This window comes from Cherax quadricarinatus, chromosome 58 (assembly GCF_038502225.1).
Source record: "Cherax quadricarinatus isolate ZL_2023a chromosome 58, ASM3850222v1, whole genome shotgun sequence".
NCBI classification, from domain to species: Eukaryota; Metazoa; Arthropoda; class Malacostraca; order Decapoda; family Parastacidae; genus Cherax; species Cherax quadricarinatus.
The window spans coordinates 9,682,477-9,704,407 of NC_091349.1; the positions used below are offsets into that span (position 1 = coordinate 9,682,477).

At 44.2% G+C, this 21,931-nt stretch overlaps 1 protein-coding gene across 2 annotated transcripts in view; it reads right to left on the reverse strand.

The window, feature by feature from the left end:
- The window catches only part of unc-119 (unc-119 lipid binding chaperone), a 194,893-nt gene that overhangs the window by 6,458 nt on the left and 166,504 nt on the right, over positions 1-21,931 (reverse strand). For both annotated transcript variants that reach the window (XM_070097598.1, XM_070097597.1), the window contains exon 5: positions 5,146-5,318. In XM_070097598.1, the coding sequence (XP_069953699.1) occupies positions 5,146-5,318 (173 nt within the window). The remainder of the gene's footprint in view (positions 1-5,145; positions 5,319-21,931) is intronic.

Consider the following 21,931-nt stretch of genomic DNA (forward strand, 5'->3'; position numbering starts at 1 on the left):
AATTCTTATTTAATTTCGTTAGAGAGAGAGAGAGAGAGAGATTTCAAATATTTTTATGTAGGTAACATCCCTTAGATTGTAAATAAAATCCTGAACCCTAAACCTAACCTTGCAGAACCCTGTGTAAAGAGAGAGAGAGTGAACCAGGTTCTACTGGTTGTGTCGCTATAATAACATGGGCTTATTAAAGTTTAAAGCTCATGGGCAATCCTTGGATCATTAACACTGAATATCACATGTACTCTAGCAATTAACAAGTTTTTTAACATTTCTAATACAGATTAAATTTTCATTATACATAGATATACATACATATACTTCCTACTGTATACATACTATGTACTTTTATATTCATGGGGAGCACTAAATCTTAGTGTCGTACTGCGTATGAAATGTACTCTGGCATGATCCAAGGAAATGGAGGGTTGCCCCGTTCAGTTGAATCAAGAACCTTCACCAGTATCAAGGCACACACACACACACACACAGGGAATATTGGAGTGCTTGGCGAAGATATTATTTACAGAAGCCCAGTAGGAATATAAGAGCGGAAAATGCAGTCTCAAATTTGCTAGAACTCTACAAGGGAGTCACAGAGATAAAGTAGAACACACAAGGTCGAGTGACTCGGATCTTCCTGAACTGCAAGAAAGTGTTTGATACACTACCACACACTGACACAAACAGATATATATATATATATATATATATATATATATATATATATATATATATATATATATATATATATATATCGTGCCGAATAGGCAGAACTTGCGATCTTGGCTTAAATAGCAACGCTCATCTTGCCATATAGGACAAGTGAAAATTTGTGTATGCAATAATTTCGCCAAAATCATTCTGAACCTAACGAAAAAACATATATTTCACTGTGTTTGTTTAGTATTAAATTACTATAAACAAATCTAAAATACATTTGGTTGGGTTAGGCTAAAATAAATTGTTCTTGTTATAATAAGGTTAGGTAAGTTTCCTAAGATTCATTTGGAGCAAAATTAAAAATTTTTACATTAACATTAATGAAAAAATATATCTTTAAACCTGTAAGAAATTTTTTTTAGAAAGAACTTAATTTTAAATGAGTTCTTGCTAATTGACCAGTTTTACATATTCGGCACGATATATATATATATATATATATATATATATATATATATATATATATATATATATATATATATATATATAAATAGAAATATATATATATATATATATATATATATATATATATATATATATATAACATGCGAAATATATACTTATATACACACTAATAATCACAAGATATATATACATTAATATACACTAACACAAGGTACGGAATATACACTTAACATTCAAACTAAAAGTTACCCGAAAAATAACAATAAAAAAACAGATGAACATATCACACCAGGATAAAATAACCTGCATCAATTAAACATTAAAACTTGATCAACAGACGCCGAAAATTCTCCGGAAGTCTGGAAAGGCGGCCTCGCTAGTTACAAAAAGATGAGTTTAAGCAAGTACCACAGAAAAGGGCAAGAGTACCCACAAGCAGGTGTGTGTGTGTGTACTCACCTAGTTGTACTCGCCTAGGTGTCATTGCAGGGGTCGAGTTACAGCTCTTGGCCCCGCCTCTTCACTCGTCGCTACTAAGTCACTCTTCCTGCTTCATGAGCTTTATCATACCTCTTTTTAAAGCTATGTATGGATCCTGCCTCCACTACATCACTACGCAGATTATTCTTCTTCCTGACAACTCTGTGACTGAAGAAATACTTCCTAACATCCCTGTAATTCATCTGAGTCTTCAGCTTCTAATTGTAACCCCTTGTCGCTGTGTCCCATCTCCGGAACATCCTGTCTCTGTCCACCTTGTTGATTCCTCACAGTATTTTATATGTCGTTATCGTATCCCCCTATCTCTCCTGTCCTCCAGTGTCGTCAGGACGATTTCCCTTAACCTCTCCTCATATGACATGCCTCTTAGCTCCGGGACTAGCCTTGTTGCAAACCTTTGCACTTTCTCTAATTTCCTTACGTGCCTGGATAAGTGTGGGTTCCAAACTAGTGCTGCATACTCCAATACAGGCTTTTGTGTGTTTATGTGAGTGTGTGTGTGTGTGTGTGTGTGTGTGTATGTGTGTGTGTGTATGTGTGTGTGTGTGTGTGTGTGTGTGTGTGTGCGTGCGCGCGCGTGTGTTTCCCTGATAATAGTGTGATAGGTTATTGTGGTAAATTTGGTGTGATAATTTTACTTATGGTTGTAGTGGACAGGGCGTAAAGTTGGTGTGATTGATGGGGTAGTGTGGTAGTGGTGGTTGATGTGGAGGGACACGAGGATAGTGTGATTGATGGGGTAGTGTGGTAGTGGTGGTTGATGTGGAGGGACACGAGGATAGTGTGATTGATGGGGTAGTGTGGTAGTGGTGGTTGATGTGGAGGGACACGAGGATAGTGTGGCAGCTGCGGTTGCAGGGTAGAATGTGGTGGGTTGACTGTACAGTCATCCACATCAACACGTTCAATTCTTTTGTAAAGTAAGGGCTGGCTTAACATATACTTTTATTCACAAGCACTCAACCCTTGTAAAAAATCCCACTCTCTCTCTCTCTCTCTCTCTCTCTCTCTCTCTCTCTCTCTCTCTTTTACACAGGGTTTGACAAGGTTAAGGATCCCTAGCTTTATTGACAAGCTATTTACAGGTTAAGGATTCCTAACTTTATTGGCAAGTTAAGAGCTGTTACCTACATCAGCTCATTTGAAAGCATTTTTATTGTTATGAGACATACAAGTAGGGAACAGGATGAAGTTGGAGCCATTTGTGGGCCAGCATTTTCATTTGATCAACTGATTTTATCTCGTTGACATCATTATGCTGTACGAATGTGTTCCATACTCGAGTCATCCTGGGTATATATGATCTCAGATGGAGTGATGTTCTGGAGAAGGGTACAGCCAGAGTGAAGTTGCTGCTTTCTGCCCGTCTTGTGGCATAAAAGCTTGTTTCACGCTGTCCTCGAAGTGGATCCAAGTGTGGTACTTTGACAATATTGGCCTTGTACATAACAGTAAGGACATCAACATCCCTCCTGTGTTGAAGGCTCTGCTGAAATAACAGATCTATCCAGGATGGGTCCAGGCGAGAGATGAGACGTCTTGCTCTGTTCTCTACTCTGTCAAGCAGTCGCAGAGGAGAGGAGGGGCAGGCAAACCAAGAAAGTGGAGCATACTCAAGGTGTGAGCGTACTTGAGCCTCGTACAGAATCTTGCAACCCCTACTGTCAAGCAGATGCGAGATACGGCGAAGTGCTGTAAGCTTCCTGGCTGCCTTGTTTGCAATATTTACAACATGGTTCTTCATGGTTAGTTTGGAGTCGATTTCACCCCAAGGATATCAACTTCTTCTCCAGGTGCCAACACCCTCCCATTCATCCTTACTACTGCACCAGCATTACCATTATGGTGCCTAGAGACGATCATCATTTGCGTTTTCTCAGGTGCAAATGTTACTTGCCATCTATTTCCCCAAGCTGATATAGCTCTCAGCTGGTGATTGATGTAGCTTAGAGCAGCTGGCATTTCTTCTCTTGGATAAGTGAATGTCAGTGTACAGTCGTCTGCATATGCATGTGATTCTGGGATGAGATGAAGAAGGTCGTTGAAGTAGACATTCCATAACAATGGTCCAAGCACGCTTCCTTGTGGAACACTTGCCCCAATAGGATGTCTTGCTGATTCCGTTCCATTGAGAACTACACTTAGAGATCTACCATGAAGGTAATCACTGAGGAGACATAGCGTAGAGCCTGCAATTCCCAGTGCTTGAAGTTTTGTTAAGAGGCCCTGGTGCCGCACCCGGTCGAAAGCGCCAGCAATGTCCAGTGCTACCACACAGCTGACTTTGGATTCATCCAGTGACTGGTGCCACTTAGTGGAGAGGTTTAACAACAGATCAGCAGCAGAGTAACCTTTCCTGAGGCCATATTGACGATCACAAAGCAAAGTAGTGAGTGGTAGTCAAAAAACTTTGTCATTTGTCTTGAGATTATTGTCTCAAAGATCTTACCAGTGATTGACAGTAGTGACACTGGTCTGTAGTTGCTGATTTCTGCTCTGCTCTTCTTGTGAACAGGGACTACATTTGCCTCTTTCCACAGAGAGGGCCATTTACACTGTACTAGGCAGTGCTGAAAGATGCGAGTTAGAGGTGCTGCTAGCTGGTCTGCACATCTTCTCAGCAATCTTGGGCTCAGCTTGTCTGGGCCCACAGCCTTTTCTTGGTCAAGCGATTTAAGAAGGAAATGCACCTCCTCCTGCCTTATTGTCACCACCGACAGTTTTGACACAGTTCTTGCAGCTAGTCAAGGAGGGTCCCTTGCTGGATCAGGAACTTGCATTTTGGTAGCAAAGTGTTCAGCAAAGAGGTCCGCCTTCTCTCTCTCTCTCTCTCTCTCTCTCTCTCTCTCTCTCTCTCTCTCTCTCTCTCTCTCTCTCTCTCTCTCTCTCTCTCTCTCTCTCTCTCTTTCTCTCTCTCACTTGGCTAGCTTCCAAACCGGAGAGACTCTGGATGCTCAAAATATATAGGATTTTCATCCTGGTCCTCTCCCATCCTGGTCCCCTTCTCATCCTGGTCCCCTTCCCATCCTGATCCCTTTCCCATCCTGGTCCCCTTCCCATCCTGGTCCTCTCCCATCCTGGTCCCCTTCCCATCCTGGTCCCCTTCCCATCCTGGTCCTCTCCCATCCTGGTCCCCTTCCCATAATGGTTCACTTTCCATCCTTGTCCCCTTCCTATCCTGTCCCCTTTCCATCTTGGTCCCCTTCCCATCCTGGTCCCCTTCCCATCCTGGTCCCCTTCCCATCCTAGTCCCCTTCCCATCCTGGCCTCCTTCCCATCCTGGTCCTCTCCTATCCTGGCTCCCTTCCTCCCATAGCGGCCCCCTTGGTGTCAACATCCACACCTATGGTTACTCACCTGGGTGACAATACGTATAGTTACTCATCTAGGTGACAACACCTGCCGATAACCAGGAGCTGTGACTCGACCCCCACAACCACAACTAGGTGAGTACCTACAGATATTCACCTAGGTGCCATTGGCACACCTACATTTACCTAGGTGACAGCACCTACTCACCGAGGTCCGGGTGTATGGTGGGGAACTCATAGATGTGTTCACAGGTGTTCTTGGAGTTAGGGATGCAGAAGCCAAACTCAAAGTCAAAGGTCTTGAGAAGCTTGTCTCTGAAGAAGTGACGCTCAATCATTCGAAACTTGTTAACTGACCGTCCTCCCACCGTGAACTCCACCCTGGAGGATGATAACACTGATTACCACAATGATAAAGGTGCCTCGCGTGATATAACAGGCAAGGAGGGTGTTCAGACCTAATGTGCATCCAGTACCGGGGTGAGGGGTGAACCTGTGACTCAGTACTGGTGAGTGTGTGAACCTGTTGCTCAGTACTGGTAAGGTGTGTGTGAACCTGTGACTCAGTACTGGTGAGTGTGTGAACCTGTTGCTCAGTACTGGTAAGGTGTGTGTGAACCTGTTACTCAGTACTGGTAAGGTGTGTGTGAACCTGTGACTCAGTACTGGTGAGTGTGTGAACCTGTGACTCAGTACTGGTGAGTGTGTGAACCTGTGACTCAGTACTGGTAAGGTGTGTGTAAACTTTTGACTCAGTACTGGTAAGGTGTGTGTGAACCTGTGACTCAGTACTGGTGAGTGTGTGAACCTGTGACTCAGTACTGGTAAGGTGTGTGTGAACCTGTGACTCAGTACTGGTGAGTGTGTGAACCTGTGACTCAGTACTGGTGAGTGTGTGAACCTGTGACTCAGTACTGGTGAGTGTGTGAACCTGTGACTCAGTACTGGTGAGTGTGTGAACCTGTGACTCAGTACTGGTGAGTGTGTGAACTTGTGACTCAGTACTGGTGAGTGTGTGAACCTGTTGCTCAGTACTGGTAAGGTGTGTGTGAACCTGTGACTCAGTACTGGTGAGTGTGTGAACCTGTTGCTCAGTACTGGTAAGGTGTGTGTGAACCTGTTACTCAGTACTGGTAAGGTGTGTGTGAACCTGTGACTCAGTACTGGTGAGTGTGTGAACCTGTGACTCAGTACTGGTGAGTGTGTGAACCTGTGACTCAGTACTGGTGAGTGTGTGAACCTGTGACTCAGTACTGGTGAGTGTGTGAACCTGTGACTCAGTACTGGTGAGTGTGTGAACTTGTGACTCAGTACTGGTGAGTGTGTGAACCTGTTGCTCAGTACTGGTAAGGTGTGTGTGAACCTGTGACTCAGTACTGGTGAGTGTGTGAACCTGTTGCTCAGTACTGGTAAGGTGTGTGTGAACCTGTTACTCAGTACTGGTAAGGTGTGTGTGAACCTGTGACTCAGTACTGGTGAGTGTGTGAACCTGTGACTCAGTACTGGTAAGGTGTGTGTAAACTTGTGACTCAGTACTGGTAAGGTGTGTGTGAACCTGTGACTCAGTACTGGTGAGTGTGTGAACCTGTGACTCAGTACTGGTAAGGTGTGTGTGAACCTGTGACTCAGAACTGGTGAGTGTGTGAACCTGTGACTCAGTACTGGTAAGGTGTGTGTGAACCTGTGACTCAGTACTGGTGAGTGTGTGAACCTGTGACTCAGTACTGGTGAGTGTGTGAACCTGTGACTCAGTACTGGTAAGGTGTGTGTAAACTTGTGACTCAGTACTGGTAAGGTGTGTGTGAACCTGTGACTCAGTACTGGTGAGTGTGTGAACCTGTGACTCAGTACTGGTAAGGTGTGTGTGAACCTGTGACTCAGTACTGGTGAGTGTGTGAACCTGTGACTCAGTACTGGTAAGGTGTGTGTGAACCTGTGACTCAGTACTGGTGAGTGTGTGAACCTGTGACTCAGTACTGGTGAGTGTGTGAACCTGTGACTCAGTACTGGTGAGTGTGTGAACCAGTGACTCAGTACTGGTGAGTGTGTGAACCTGTCACTCAGTACTGGTGAGTGTGTGAACCTGTGACTCAGTACTGGTGAGTGTGTGAACCTGTGACTCAGTACTGGTGAGTGTGTGAACCTGTCACTCAGTACTGGTGAGTGTGTGAACCTGTCACTCAGTACTGGTGAGTGTGTGAACCTGTCACTCAGTACTGGTGAGTGTGTGAACCTGTGACTCAGTACTGGTAAGGTGTGTGTGAACCTGTGACTCAGTACTGGTGAGTGTGTGAACCTGTGACTCAGTACTGGTGAGTGTGTGAACCTGTGACTCAGTACTGGTGAGTGTGTGAACCTGTGACTCAGTACTGGTGAGTGTGTGAACCTGTCACTCAGTACTGGTGAGTGTGTGAACCTGTGACTCAGTACTGGTGAGTGTGTGAACCTGTGACTCAGTACTGGTGAGTGTGTGAACCTGTCACTCAGTACTGGTGAGTGTGTGAACCTGTGACTCAGTACTGGTGAGTGTGTGAACCTGTGACTCAGTACTGGTGAGTGTGTGAACCTGTGACTCAGTACTGGTGAGTGTGTGAACCTGTGACTCAGTACTGGTGAGTGTGTGAACTTGTGACTCAGTACTGGTGAGTGTGTGAACCTGTGACTCAGTACTGGTGAGTGTGTGAACCTGTGACTCAGTACTGGTGAGTGTGTGAACGTGTGACTCAGTACTGGTGAGTGTGTGAACCTGTGACTCAGTACTGGTGAGTGTGTGAACCTGTGACTCAGTACTGGTGAGTGTGTGAACCTGTGACTCAGTACTGGTGAGTGTGTGAACATGTGACTCAGTACTGGTGAGTGTGTGAACCTGTGACTCAGTACTGGTGAGTGTGTGAACCTGTGACTCAGTACTGGTGAGTGTGTGAACCTGTGACTCAGTACTGGTGAGTGTGTGAACCTGTGACTCAGTACTGGTGAGTGTGTGAACCTGTGACTCAGTACTGGTGAGTGTGTGAACCTGTGACTCAGTACTGGTGAGTGTGTGAACCTGTCACTCAGTACTGGTGAGTGTGTGAACCTGTGACTCAGTACTGGTGAGTGTGTGAACCTGTGACTCAGTACTGGTGAGTGTGTGAACCTGTGACTCAGTACTGGTGAGTGTGTGAACCTGTGACTCAGTACTGGTGAGTGTGTGAACCTGTGACTCAGTACTGGTGAGTGTGTGAACCTGTGACTCAGTACTGGGGGTATATGAACCTGTCACCCAATACTGGAAGTATGTGAACCTGTCACCCAGTACTGGGGGTTTGTGAACCTGTCACCCAGTAATGGGGGTATGTGAACCTGTCGCCCAGTACTGGGGGTATGTGAACCTGCCACCAAGTACTGGGGGTACGTGAACCTGTCACCCAGTACTGGGGGTATGTGAATCTGTCACCCAGTACTGGGGGTATGTGAACCTGTCACCCAGTACTGGGGGTATGTGAACCTGCCACCAAGTACTGGGGGTACGTGAACCTGTCACCCAGTACTGGGGGTATGTGAACCTGTCACCCAGTACTGGGGGTATGTGAGCCTGCCACCAAGTACTGGGGGTATGTGAACCTGTCACCCAGTACTGGAGGTATGTGAACCTGTCATCCAGTACTGGGGGTGTGTAAACCTGCCAAAGCGCTTTCGCGATTTTCACATTATCAAGGAATAGTAAAAATAATAAGAGAACTGAAGACTTACAAGACTGAGATGTCGCCTTCCATATGACCTGACACAAGACCCGTCCCACCCAGCCTGGGAGTGTACTGAAGATTTGCTCAGGTCACATGTCAAGTATTTTTTATTTATGAGCGACATGTTAGACACATTTAACATTATATATATATATATATATATATATATATATATATATATATATATATATATATATATATATATATATATATATATATATATATACATGTATATATATATATATATATATATATATATATATCAACAGGCATAGGGACAGAGAAAATGCCTGATCCAAAGAAGGTGAGAACGAAAGTGAATAATGAGGAGGAAGATGAGAGGACTGGTGAAGGAGGAGGAAGATGAGAGGAGTGTTGGAGGAGGAGGAGGAAGCAACTCTCATTTATGACTCCAGCTAAATGGTGCAATTATGTACTTGAGAGAATTACTGGAGCAGTGTGGAGGGATAGAAGGAGGGAACACCAGAGAATGGAGAAGTGTGAGGAATGAGAGGGAGGGAGGGAGGGAAGAGGAAGACAGAGAGAGAGACAGAGAGAGAGAGAAATAGAGAGATATACAGACAGACAGAGCGAGAGAGGGGTATGAAGGGGTTAAGTTGTGGAGGATGGAAGACAGAAGATGTAAGAAACTATAAGAGGAGAAAAGGAAGAATGCAGGAAGTGGAGGAAGAGGTTGAGAGGCAAGAAACAGGTACTCACGGAGACACAGCCGAAATTTAAAAGTACAGATGAATCACAGGGATATCAGGAAGAATTTTTTGAGCCTAAGGATAGCCAGCGTGTGGAATAACCTCGACGAAGAAAGGGCAGAGACAGACTCCACACATAATACTAAGAGAAACTGAGTGACGGGGCCATGAGCTAAGTCACGACTCCTAGACCTACATATAAGTGAGTACACACACACACACACACACACGCACACACACACACACACACACACACACATATATATATATATATATATATATATTCAACAAATCGGCCGTCTCCCACCGAGGCAGGGTGACCCAAAAAGACAGAAAATCCCCAAAAAGAAAATACTTTCATCATCATTCAAACTTTCACCTCACTCACATATAATCAGTTTTTGCAGAGGTGCCCAGAATACAACAGTTTAGAAGTATATATGTATAAAAATACACAATATATTCCTCCAAACTGCCAATATCCCAAAACCCTCCTTTAGAGTGCAGGCATTGTACTTCCCATTTCCAGGACTCAAGTCCGGTTATATAAAATAACCGGTTTCCCTGAATCCCTTCACTAAATATTACCCTGCTCACACTCCAACAGATCGTCAGGTCCCAAATACCATTCGTCTCCATTCACTCCTATCTAACACGCTCACGCATGCTTGCTGGAAGTCCAAACCCCTTGCCCACAAAACCTCCTTTACCCCTTCCCTCCAACCTTTTCGAGGATGACCCCTACCCCGCCTTCCTTCCCCTACAGATTTATACGCTCTCCATATCATTCTAATTTGATCCATTCTCTCTAAATGACCAAACCATCTCAACAAACCCTCTTCAGCCCTCTGACTAATATTTTTATTAACTCCACACCTCCTAATTTCCAAACTCCGAATTTTCTGCATAATATTTACACCACACATTGCCCTTAGACAGGATATTTCCACTGCCTCCAACCACCTCCTTGCTGCAGCATTTACAACCCAAGCTTCACACCCATATAAGAGTGTTGGTACTACTATACTTTCACATATTCCCTTCTTTGCCTCCATAGATAACATTTTTTGCCTCCACATATACCTCAATGCACCACTCATCTTTTTTCCTTCATCAATTCTATGATTAACCTCATCCTTCATAAATCCATCCGCCGACACGTCAACTCCCAAATATCTAAAAACATTCACTTCTTCCATACTACTCCTCGCCAATTTGATATCAAATTTTTCTTTATCTAAATCATTTGATACCCTCATCACCTTACTCTTTTCTATGTTCACTTTCAACTTTCTACCTTTACACACATTCCCAAACTCATCCACTAACCTTTGCAGTTTTTCTTCAGAATCTCCCATAAGCACAATATCATCAGCAAAACGCAACTGTTAATTCCCATTTTGTATTTAATTCCCCACAATTTAATCCCACCCCTCTCCCGAACACCCTAGCATTTACTTCTTTTACAACCCCATCTATAAATATATTAAACAACCATGGTCACATTACACATCCCTGTCTAAGACCTACTTTTACCGGGAAGTAGTCTCCCTCTCTTCTACAAACCCTAACCTGAGCCTCACTATCCTCATAAAAAGCTCTTTACAGCATTTAGTAACTTACCACCTATTCCATATACTTGTAACATCTGCCACATTGCTCTCCAATCCACTCTAGCATATGCCTTTTCTAAATCCATAAATGCAATACAAACTTCCCTACCTTTATCTAAATACTGTTCACATATATGCTTCAATATAAACACTTGATCTACACATCCCCTACCCACTCTAAAACCTCCTTGCTCATCCGCAATCCTACATTCTGTCTTACCTCTAATTTTTTCAATAATAACCCTACCGTACACTTTTCCTGGTATACTAAGTAAACTTATTCCTCTATAATTTTTACAATCTCTTTTGTCTCCCTTCCCTTTATATAAAGGGATTATACATGCTCTCCGCCAATCCCGTATCTTCCCCTCTTTCATACATTTATTAAGCAAAAATACCAACCACTCCAACACTATGTGTCCCCCTGCTTTTAATATTTCTGTCATGATCCCATCAGTTCCAGCTGCTTTACCCCCTTTCATTCTACGTAATGCCTCACACACCTCCCCCACACTCACATCCTGCTCTTCTTCACTCCTAAAAGATAGTATACCTCCCTGGCCAGTGCATGAAATTACCGCCTCTCTTTCTTCGTCGACATTTAAAGGTTCCTCAAAATATTCTCGCCATCTACCTAATACCTCCCTCTCCCCATCTACTAACTCCCCTACTCTGTTTTTAACTGACAAATCCATTCGTTCCCTAGGCTTTCTTAACTTGTTTAACTCACTCCAAAAATTTGTCTTATTTTCATTAAAATTTCTTGACAGTGCCTCTCCCACTCTATCATCTCCCATAAGGCAGGGTGGCCCGAAAAAGAAAAAAAATCATCATTCACTCCTTCACTGTCTTACCAGAGGCATGCTTACACTACAGTTATAAAACTGCAACATTAACACCCCTCCATGAGAGTGCAGACACTGTACTTCCCATCTCCAGGACTCAAGTCCAGCCTGCCGGTTACCCTGAATCCCTTCATAAATGTTACCTTGCTTACACTTCAACAGCACGTCAAGTCCTAAAAACCATTTGTCTCCATTTGCTCCTATCTAACGCTCACGCATGCTTACTGGAAGTCCAAACCCCTCGCACACAAAACCTGCTTCACCCCCTCCCTCCAACTTTTCCTAGGCCAACCCCTGCCCCGCCTTCCCTCCACTACAGATTTATACACTCTCAATGTCATTCTATTTCGTTCCATCCTCTCTACATGTCCAAACCATTTCAATAACCCCTCCTCAGCACTCTGAGTATTAGTTTTGGTAATCCCACACCTCGTCCTAATCTCCAAACTACGGATTCTCTGCATTATATTCACACTACATACTGCCCTCAGACAACATCTCCACTGCCTCCAGCCTTCTCCTTGTTGCAACATTCACAACCCATGACTCACACCCATATAAGAGCGTTGGTATAACTGTACTCTCATACATTCCTCTCTTTGCTTTCATGGATAAAGTTCTTTGTCTCCACAGACTCCTCAGTGCACCACTCACCTTTTTCCCCTCGTCAATTCTATGATTCACCTCATCCTTCATAGACCCATATGCTCACACGTTCACTCCCAAATATCTGAACACTTTCACCTCCTCCATACTTTCTCCCTCCAATCCGATATCCAATCTTTCGTTGCCTAATCTTTTTGTTATCCTCGTCACCTTACTCTTTTCTATATTCCCTTTTAATTTCCTTCTTTTACATACTCTACCAAACTCATCAACCAACCTCTGCAACTTCTCTTCAGAATCTCCCAAAAGCACAGTGTCATCAGCAAAGAGCAACTGTGACAACTCCCACTTTGTGTTAGATTCTTTTAACCCCACACCTCTTGCCAACACCTGAGCATTCACTTCTCTTACAACTCCATCTATAAATATTGAACAACCATGGTGACATCACACATCCTTGTCTAAGGCCTTCTTTTACTGGGAAATAATATCCCTCTCGCCTACATACTCTAACCTGAGCCTCACTATCCTCGTAAAAACTTCTCACTGCTTTCAATAACCTACCTCCTATTCCATACATTTGCAACATCTGCCACATTGCCCCCCTATCCACACTATCACATGCCTTTTCCAAATCCATAAATGTCACAAAAACCTCTTTACCCTTATCTATATACCTTTCACCTATATGTTTCACTGTAAACACCTGGTCCACACACCCCCTACCTTTCCTAAAGCCTCCTTGTTCATCTCCTATTCTATTCTCCGTCTTACTCTTAATTTTTTCAATAATAACTCTACCATACCCTTTATCAGGTATACTGAACAGACTTATTTCCCTATAATTTTTGCACTCTCTTTTGTCCTCTTTGCCTTTATACAAAGGAACTAAGGACGCTCTCTGTCAATCCCTAGGTACCTTACCCTCTTCCACACATTTATTAAATAATAGCACCAACCACTCCAAAACTATATCCCCACCTGCTTTTAACATTTCTAGCTTTATCCCATCAGTCCCAGCTGCCTTACCCCCTTTCATTTTACCTACTGCCTCAGGAACTTAACCCACACTCACAACTGGCTCTTCCTCACTCCTACAAGATGTTATTCCTCCTTGCCCTATACACAAAATCACAGCTTCCCTATCTTCATCAACATTTAACAATTCCTCAAAATATTCCCTCCATCTTCCCAACACCTCTAACTCTCCTTAACTTGTTAATCTCGCTCCAAAACTTTTTCTTATTTTCAACAAAATTTGTTGATAACATCTCACCCACTCTCTCATTTGCTCTCTTTTTACATTGTTTCACCACTCTCTTAACCTCTATTTTTCTCTCCATATACTCCTCCCTCCTTACACACACACACACACACACACACACACACACACACACACACACACACACACACATATATATATATATATATATATATATATATATATATATATATATATATATATATATATATATAGAGCGAGAGAGAGAGAGAGAGAGAGAGAGAGAGAGAGAGAGAGAGAGAGAGAGAGGGAGGGAGGGAGGGGAGAGGGGAAGGAGAGAGGAGGGGGCAGAGAACATGGTGGGGGTGATGGTGGTAACAGCGTGTCATCAGGGAAATCTATAATCGGGTCGATGTATCGCATATTTTTCGCAGTGCATGTTAGTAGTGGTGGTAATGTGGGGGGGCAGGGGGGAGATTAAAGAAAGTATTGATGGTGATGATGGTAGTGATAGTGGTAGTGATTGTGGTAGTGATGGTGGTGGTGGTGGTGGCAATGATGGTGGTAGTGGTGGTTATAGTGGTGGTGGTAGTGGTAGTGATGGTGGTAGTGATGGTGGCAGTGATGGTGGTAGTGGTGGTGATGGTGGTGGTGGTGGTGGTAGTGATGGTGGTAGTGGTGGTGGTGCTAGTGATGGTGATAGTGGTGGTGGCAGTGATGGCAGTAGTGGTGGTGATAGTGGTGGTGGTGGGAGTGATGGTGGTAGTGATGGTGGTAGTGATGGTGGCAGTGATGGTGGTAGTGGTGGTGGTGGTGGTGGTTGTGGTAGTGATGGTGGTAGTAGTGGTGGTAGTGATGGTGGTAGTAGTGGTGGTAGTGATGGTGGTAGTGATATTAGTAGTGGTGGTAGTGATGGTGGTAGTGGTGGTAGTAGTGGTGGTAGTGATAGTGGTAGTAGTGGTGGTAGTGATGGTAGTAGTAGTGGTGGTAGTGATGGTGGTAGTAGTGGTGGTAGTGATGGTGGTAGTGATGGTGGTAGTTGCGGGGGTGGTGATGGTGGTAGTAGTGGTGGTAGTGATGGTGGTAGTACTGGTGGTAGTGATGGTAGTAGTGGTGGTAGTGATGGTGGTAGTGGTGGTGGTAGTAGTGGCGGTAGTGATGGTGGTAGTAGTGGTGGTAGTAGTGGCGGTAGTGATGGTAGTAGTAGTGGTGGTGGTAGTAGTTGTGGTAGTGATGGTGGTAGTAGTGGTGGTAGTAGTGGTGGTAGTGATGGTGGTAGTAGTGGAGGTAGTGATGGTGGTAGTAGTGGTGGTAGTGATGGTGGTAGTGATGGTGGTAGTAGTGGTGGTAGTGATGGTAGTAGTGGTGGTAGTAGCGGCGGTAGTAGTGGTGGTAGTGATGGTGGTAGTAGTGGTGGTAGTAGTGGCGGTAGTGATGGTGGTAGTAGTGGTGGTAGTGATGGTGGTAGTAGTGGTGGTAGTGATGGTGGTAGTAGTGGTGGTAGTGATGGTGGTAGTGGTGGTGGTAGTGATGGTAGTAGTGGTGGTAGTGATGGTGGTAGTGGTGGTGGTAGTAGTGGCGGTATTGATGGTGGTAGTAGTGGTGGTAGTAGTGGCGGTAGTGATGGTGGTAGTGATGGTGGTAGTGGTGGTAGTAGCTGTGGTAGTGATGGTGGTAGTGATGGTGGTAGTAGTGGTGGTAGTGATGGTGGTAGTAGTGGTGGTAGTAGTGGAGGTAGTGATGGTGGTAGTAGTGGTGGTAGTAGTGGTGGTAGTGATGGTGGTAGTAGTGGTGGTAGTGATGGTAGTAGTGGTGGTAGTAGTGGCGGTAGTAGTGGTGGTAGTGATGGTGGTAGTAGTGGCGGTAGTGATGGTGGTAGTAGTGGTGGTAGTGATGGTGGTAGTAGTGGTGGTAGTGATGGTGGTAGTAGTGGTGGTAGTGATGGTGGTAGTAGTGGTGGTGGTAGTGATGGTGGTAGTAGTGATGGTGGTAGTAGTGGTGGTAGTGATGGTGGTAGTAGTGATGGTGGTAGTAGTGGTGGTAGTGATGGTGGTAGTAGTGGTGGATTGATGGTGGTAGTAGTGGTGGTAGTGATGGTGGTAGTGATGGTGGTAGTAGTGATGGTGGTAGTGATGGTGGTAGTAGTGGTGGTAGTGATGGTGGTAGTAGTGGTGGTAGTGATGGTGGTAGTTGTGGCATGCAAAGAGTACGTAACCTTTATTCGGCGCATGGACACACCCTCATTTACAGGCTATCTCCCCCAACCAGCGAACCAGGTTGCTAAGAGTTGATGATGGGGCCCCATCGTTCAACTAGTGACCAGGTTCTAGCCAATAAGAAGGTGGGATTGACAATCGCAGAGGTTATGTGGATACCGCTCTCCTGTCTGCCCTTGTCATTCCCACTCTAGAGCTGGTTGAAGCACGGTCTGCTATCTTGTGGCTTCTATTTCTGCCTTGCTTACCGTGGAGTGCACTATATTTATCACTGTACATAGTGTACATATTGCTGTTATAATTGGTGAAGGATAATATAAGTCTAAACTTTTTCTACTGTGTTTATTTGCTCCCATTACACCTGGGATAACAGGCCATTTGAAATCCTAGGTTGTAATATGGGTAGCCTGTCCGAGAGCTGGACTTAGAGAAACGGTTGAGCTTAGGGTGAAGCTTGTAGCAGGAACATTGTGTAGCTTGCTGTTTCGCTTCGCTTTACAAATTTTGCGTGTCAGTTGCTTATGATCAGCCTTGCTATTGTGTGATCGTTCAACAGCTCGCTACTAGCTTGTTCAGTGTGCTCGCTTCGCTACGGTCAATCTTGTGTGCAGTCGGCTTTGCTTGTATGCGTATTCTGCAATCGTACTGTGCATAGCTAAGCGTGTTCTGCAAATTAACGTGTTACGTTGGGGTATTCGTACTGTGCATAGCGAATAACTTATGCCACCTAGACGAGTCAGACGCCTGGTGTCGGCATATACTTTGCATAACCTACCTAAATTGTCCCTACAGCGTTGTTGGCAAATTGCTCGTTCCATTGGCATTCCCTATAAACGCACTCTCACAGCTGCGCAACTGCGTTCACTTATTGCTGACATACTTATTGAAGAAGAGATGGCACATCAAACTCCTCCCTTTACGGGAGCTAGGGAAAAAACTACTATGTTCTCGCAGGAGGAAGATGATACACCTACGGAGCAAAATGGTCAGTATAGTGCAGCTGGGTTGTCTCAGGGTGAATCAGCGTCGTTGGCACTTCAGCTGGCAAAAATCAATCTTGAGCAAACTAGGGAACAGAGAGCATTCGCAAGGGAAGAATTTGATAGGGAAAGAGAAAGGAGGCAGTTTTCGCATTCTGTAAACGATTTCAGTTTACAAAAAGCAGTACAGCTTGTTCCCCGCTTCAATGAGGCCGAACCAGAGCAATTTTTCGAAAGCTTCGAAAATCAGGCTCGAGCCTTGAGGTGGCCGGAACAGCACTGGGCAGCGTTGGTTCATACAGCATTATTGGGTAAGGCACAGGAATTTACGTCGGTATTAACTGACGCTGAATTCTCTGATTATCAAGTAGTGAAGACCACAGTGTTGGGAGCATATACATGTATCCCAGCTAAATATCGTAAGACCTTCAAATTGAACAGGCGGCAGCTTGGTCAATCCCTGGTGGACTTTGTGAGACAGCAAACCAAAGCTTTTACCAGCTGGTATAAAGCGAGTGGTGTCTCTAACTTTGAGGAGCTGGTGCAGCTTATTCTGATTGATAACCTGCTGGAGTCTGTGGGACCAGAGGTTCGTGTCTTTCTGCAGGATCGTGACTTAACCACTGCATTGGAGGCGGCCAGGTTGGCTGATACCTTCGAAACGAACCGCTCCTTGTCCGAGCGGTCCCGTCTCTCTTTTCAACAGTCTGGCGTGAGCAGAGATCGACAACATTGGAGAATGAAGTGCCAGCCGGAGGGAGAGCGTCTACGACATCCAACCAAGTCACCTGGTGAGCCACGCTTCTCAACATATGGTCCCCCTGCGGAGAGGCAAACTACTTATGGAGCATCTCGACAACAATATCCAGAGAGGCACCAGCCAGAACGACACCACTTGCAACGTCATCAGGGAGTAAAGGGCAAGCCTGTCGTCTGCTTCAGGTGTAATAAAGTAGGTCATATCAGTTCCAACTGCCCCCAAAAACCTCAACCCATCGGGAAAATCTCTAATATCCCTAGTAACATGTCCCCTAGAGAAGTAGAAAAAGGTATGGCCCCTTATTATTGCGAAAGTCTTATTTCCCTTCAGGAAAACTCAGAACCAACTAAAGTAAATACCTTTAGAGATACTGGAGCATATTGCTCACTTGTCAGAGAAGGAATATTACCCCTTTCAGAGAATACTTCCTTGAATTCATCAGTTTTATTGGAAGCCTATGGAGGAACTATATATTCTGTTCCTTTGCATAAAATTTATGTACAGTGCAAATATTACACTGGGTACTTGACTGTAGGTATCTCAAAAGGATTTCCCATGAAAAATGCCATGTTATTACTGGGTAATAACATTACTACTGTTAGTTCGTGTCCTGAACCTATAATGATTAATGCTTCTCCAGTGTTGGCCATAACTCGGGCAACATCCCAAGGGCTGTCTGGGGAGAATGTTGACCTATCCTTGGACGACTCCGATCTCGGAATAGCCACGTTGTTTTATGAGACACACCGGCCGGAGTCTCGTAAATCAAGTGAACAGACCCCGATCAAGCCTTCCTATTCCCAGGTTGCAGGATTGCCAGATGTCTCTGTTTCCATGCCCGAGGGACTGTCCTTCCGGGAGGAACAACGTAAGGACCCTTCGTTAAAATTCGCTTTTGAGGCAGCCATGGGTAAATCCTCTTTGGGTCATCCAGTCAAGTATGAAGTTAAAAATGATTATTTGGTATGCACTGAGACTGGTAAGGAGACAGAGGGCCGGCAATTATACGACAGGTTAGTGGTTCCAACCAAGTATAGACCTCAGATATTAAATATAGCTCATAATACGTCATCAGGAGGTCACTTAGGAATTACAAAAACCTTGTATAGAATCACAAAAGAATTTTATTGGCCAACATTAAAGAAAGATGTGAAGAATCATATTAGGTGTTGCCGAGAATGTCAGCAAGTTGGAAAACCTGGACATTCTATTAAACCTGCACCTCTCCAACCCATACCTGCTGATGGAGAACCTTTTGCAGATTTAATTATAGATTGTGTAGGTCCACTACCTAAGTCAAAGTCTGGAAATCAGTATTTATTTACAATTATGGATAAAGTAACCAGATATCCTGAAGCGATCCCAATGCGTAGTATCAATACTAAAGCTATTCTCAAAGCTTTAACAAAATTCATTTCTTGTTTTGGCATTCCTAAAACTATACAAAGTGATCAAGGTACTAACTTCACTGCCAAAGCATTTAGGGAAGTATTAACTAGGTTAGGGATAATTCACAACTTATCCACTGCCTATCACCCTCAGTCCCAAGGCGCCTTGGAAAGATTCCACCAAACATTAAAAACAATGATGAGAAGTTTTTGCATGCACTTTCCGACAGATTGGGATGAATCTCTACCATTGTTGCTGTTCTCAGTACGAGAGACGGTGCAAGAGTCTACAGGGTATAGTCCGTTTGAGCTGATCTTTGGGCACAATGTACGAGGTCCTCTTCGGGTGCTCAAAGAAGGATGGATGGGAGAAGACGTAAGCTCAGCACTCTACAACCCGTCTTCAAGGTTGCAGGTGGCACGTGAGTTAGCCACGGCTAAGCTAAAGACAGCTCAAAGTAAGATGAAACAGAGGTATGACAGAAGTGCACAATTCCGCTCCTTCCATCCAGGAGACAAGGTGTTGGTGCAGGAACCTATACCTGGCCACACCTTGAAAGCTAGATTTACGGGACCTATGCAGATAGTAAGTAGATTATCTGATTTAAATTATGTGGTAGCTCCCATTGATAAGACCTCAAAAACAAAAACTTACCACATAAATCAAATCAAGGCCTTTCATACACCAGATAAAGTCCCAGTAATGACTCTGTCCTCTACCTCTGAGGACGACTCTGACTCTTTGCACTCTATCTCTGAAATTAATACTAAACTTTCAAATTCTGTCCTCCTCAAGGATCCTAGCCCGTTAATGGATGGATTATCTGAAATACAAGCAACCAATTTAACTGAGCTTCTACAGTCATATCCTAATATTTTTTCGGATGTGCCGAAAAAATGTACGTTAGGTTACCATGATGTAGATGTGGGAAAATCTAAACCAATTAAACTCTCCCCCTACAGAGCTAATCCTGAAAAGCAAAGGTTACTTCAGCAGGAAGTAGACTTCTTGTTAGAACATGGTTTAGTGGAGGAGTCGTCTAGTCCATGGGCTTCACCGTGCATCCTAGTAAAAAAGGCTGATGGAGGGTTTCGTATGTGCACAGACTACCGTAAAGTGAACGAGGTCACAATTACAGATGCTTACCCTCTTCCTCGTCTGGATGACGTAATTGACTTTGTGGGTAAGGCTACTTTTGTGTCCAAATTAGATCTCCTTAAAGGTTACTATCAGGTACCTTTGACAGATAAGGCGAAGGAAATCTCTGCCTTCGTGATTCCAGGAGGTCATTATCAGTATACAGTTACCCCCTTCGGAATGAAAAATTCCCCCTCTTCATTCCAGAAACTCGTCCATCAGGCTATTAAAGGACTTGAAGGCACGGCAGCATACCTAGATGATATTGTTGTGGTGTCTGATACTTGGGATCAACACCTACTTAGACTTAAAGCTCTGTTTGAGACCTTTAAGAATTCCCAATTAACAGTTAATTTGTCTAAATCTTCCTTTGGCCAGGCCACTGTCACTTTTCTAGGCCATGAAGTAGGTAGTGGTAAAGTTGCACCTAAACTTGCTAAAGTTCTTTCGATTAAAGAATATCCAGTTCCTCATGATAGGAAATCTCTTCAACGTTTCCTAGGCATGATAGGATTTTACAGAAGATTCTGTAAGAATTTCTCAGATATTGTAGCCCCTCTTACCTCTCTTACCAGTCATAAAGTTCCCTTTAATTGGACGTCAGATTGTAACACTGCTTTTAATAAAGCAAAAAGATTATTGTGCTCTGCACCCATTCTCTTGTCTCCAGACTTCTCCAAACCTTTTTCATTACAGGTTGATGCTTGTGAGTCTGGGGTTGGGGCGGTACTATTACAAATCGGGAACAAGGAGCTGCAGCCAATCGCATACTTTTCAGCCAAGTTCCAGCCACATCAGAGAGCTTACTCTACCATTGAAAAAGAAGCCCTCGCGCTGGTAATGGCTTTGGAGCATTTCGATGTTTATGTGGGCCAAACATCGCAGGTGGTCACAGTCTACAGTGATCACAACCCGTTAGTCTATCTCCAAGCCATGAAGAATCACAACACAAGGCTTATGCGTTGGACTCTCAGGCTGCAGCCCTACAATATTTTTATTAAATATATTGCCGGCAAAGAAAATGTGTTGGCAGACTCTTTGTCAAGAGTCTAGTTTAATATTTTATTTAGGTTAGGATGTATTTGTGGTAACCCCCCTTTCAAGCTCTTTTTTTTATCCCCTGATGTGGGGGTTTTTTTTAGTGAGGGGATACGGGCTACCGTCCGCTTGTATCTTGGACCTATGTTGGCTTATCTGACTGCTGTCTCACTCTGAGTTTAGGGTTTGGCTTTCAGGCACTAGGAAAGCTGAGCTCTATCTAAGAGTTGGATGGTGGAGAGGATAGGCGGTCCCATTATTTTGTGCCATGGCGGCACGGTTACCACTGGGAGGTGGCAGCCTAATCCTGAGCCTTCTCGGGGGTGGGGGTGTGGCATGCAAAGAGTACGTAACCTTTATTCGGCGCATGGACACACCCTCATTTACAGGCTATCTCCCCCAACCAGCGAACCAGGTTGCTAAGAGTTGATGATGGGGCCCCATCGTTCAACTAGTGACCAGGTTCTAGCCAATAAGAAGGTGGGATTGACAATCGCAGAGGTTATGTGGATACCGCTCTCCTGTCTGCCCTTGTCATTCCCACTCTAGAGCTGGTTGAAGCACGGTCTGCTATCTTGTGGCTTCTATTTCTGCCTTGCTTACCGTGGAGTGCACTATATTTATCACTGTACATAGTGTACATATTGCTGTTATAATTGGTGAAGGATAATATAAGTCTAAACTTTTTCTACTGTGTTTATTTGCTCCCATTACACCTGGGATAACAGGCCATTTGAAATCCTAGGTTGTAAT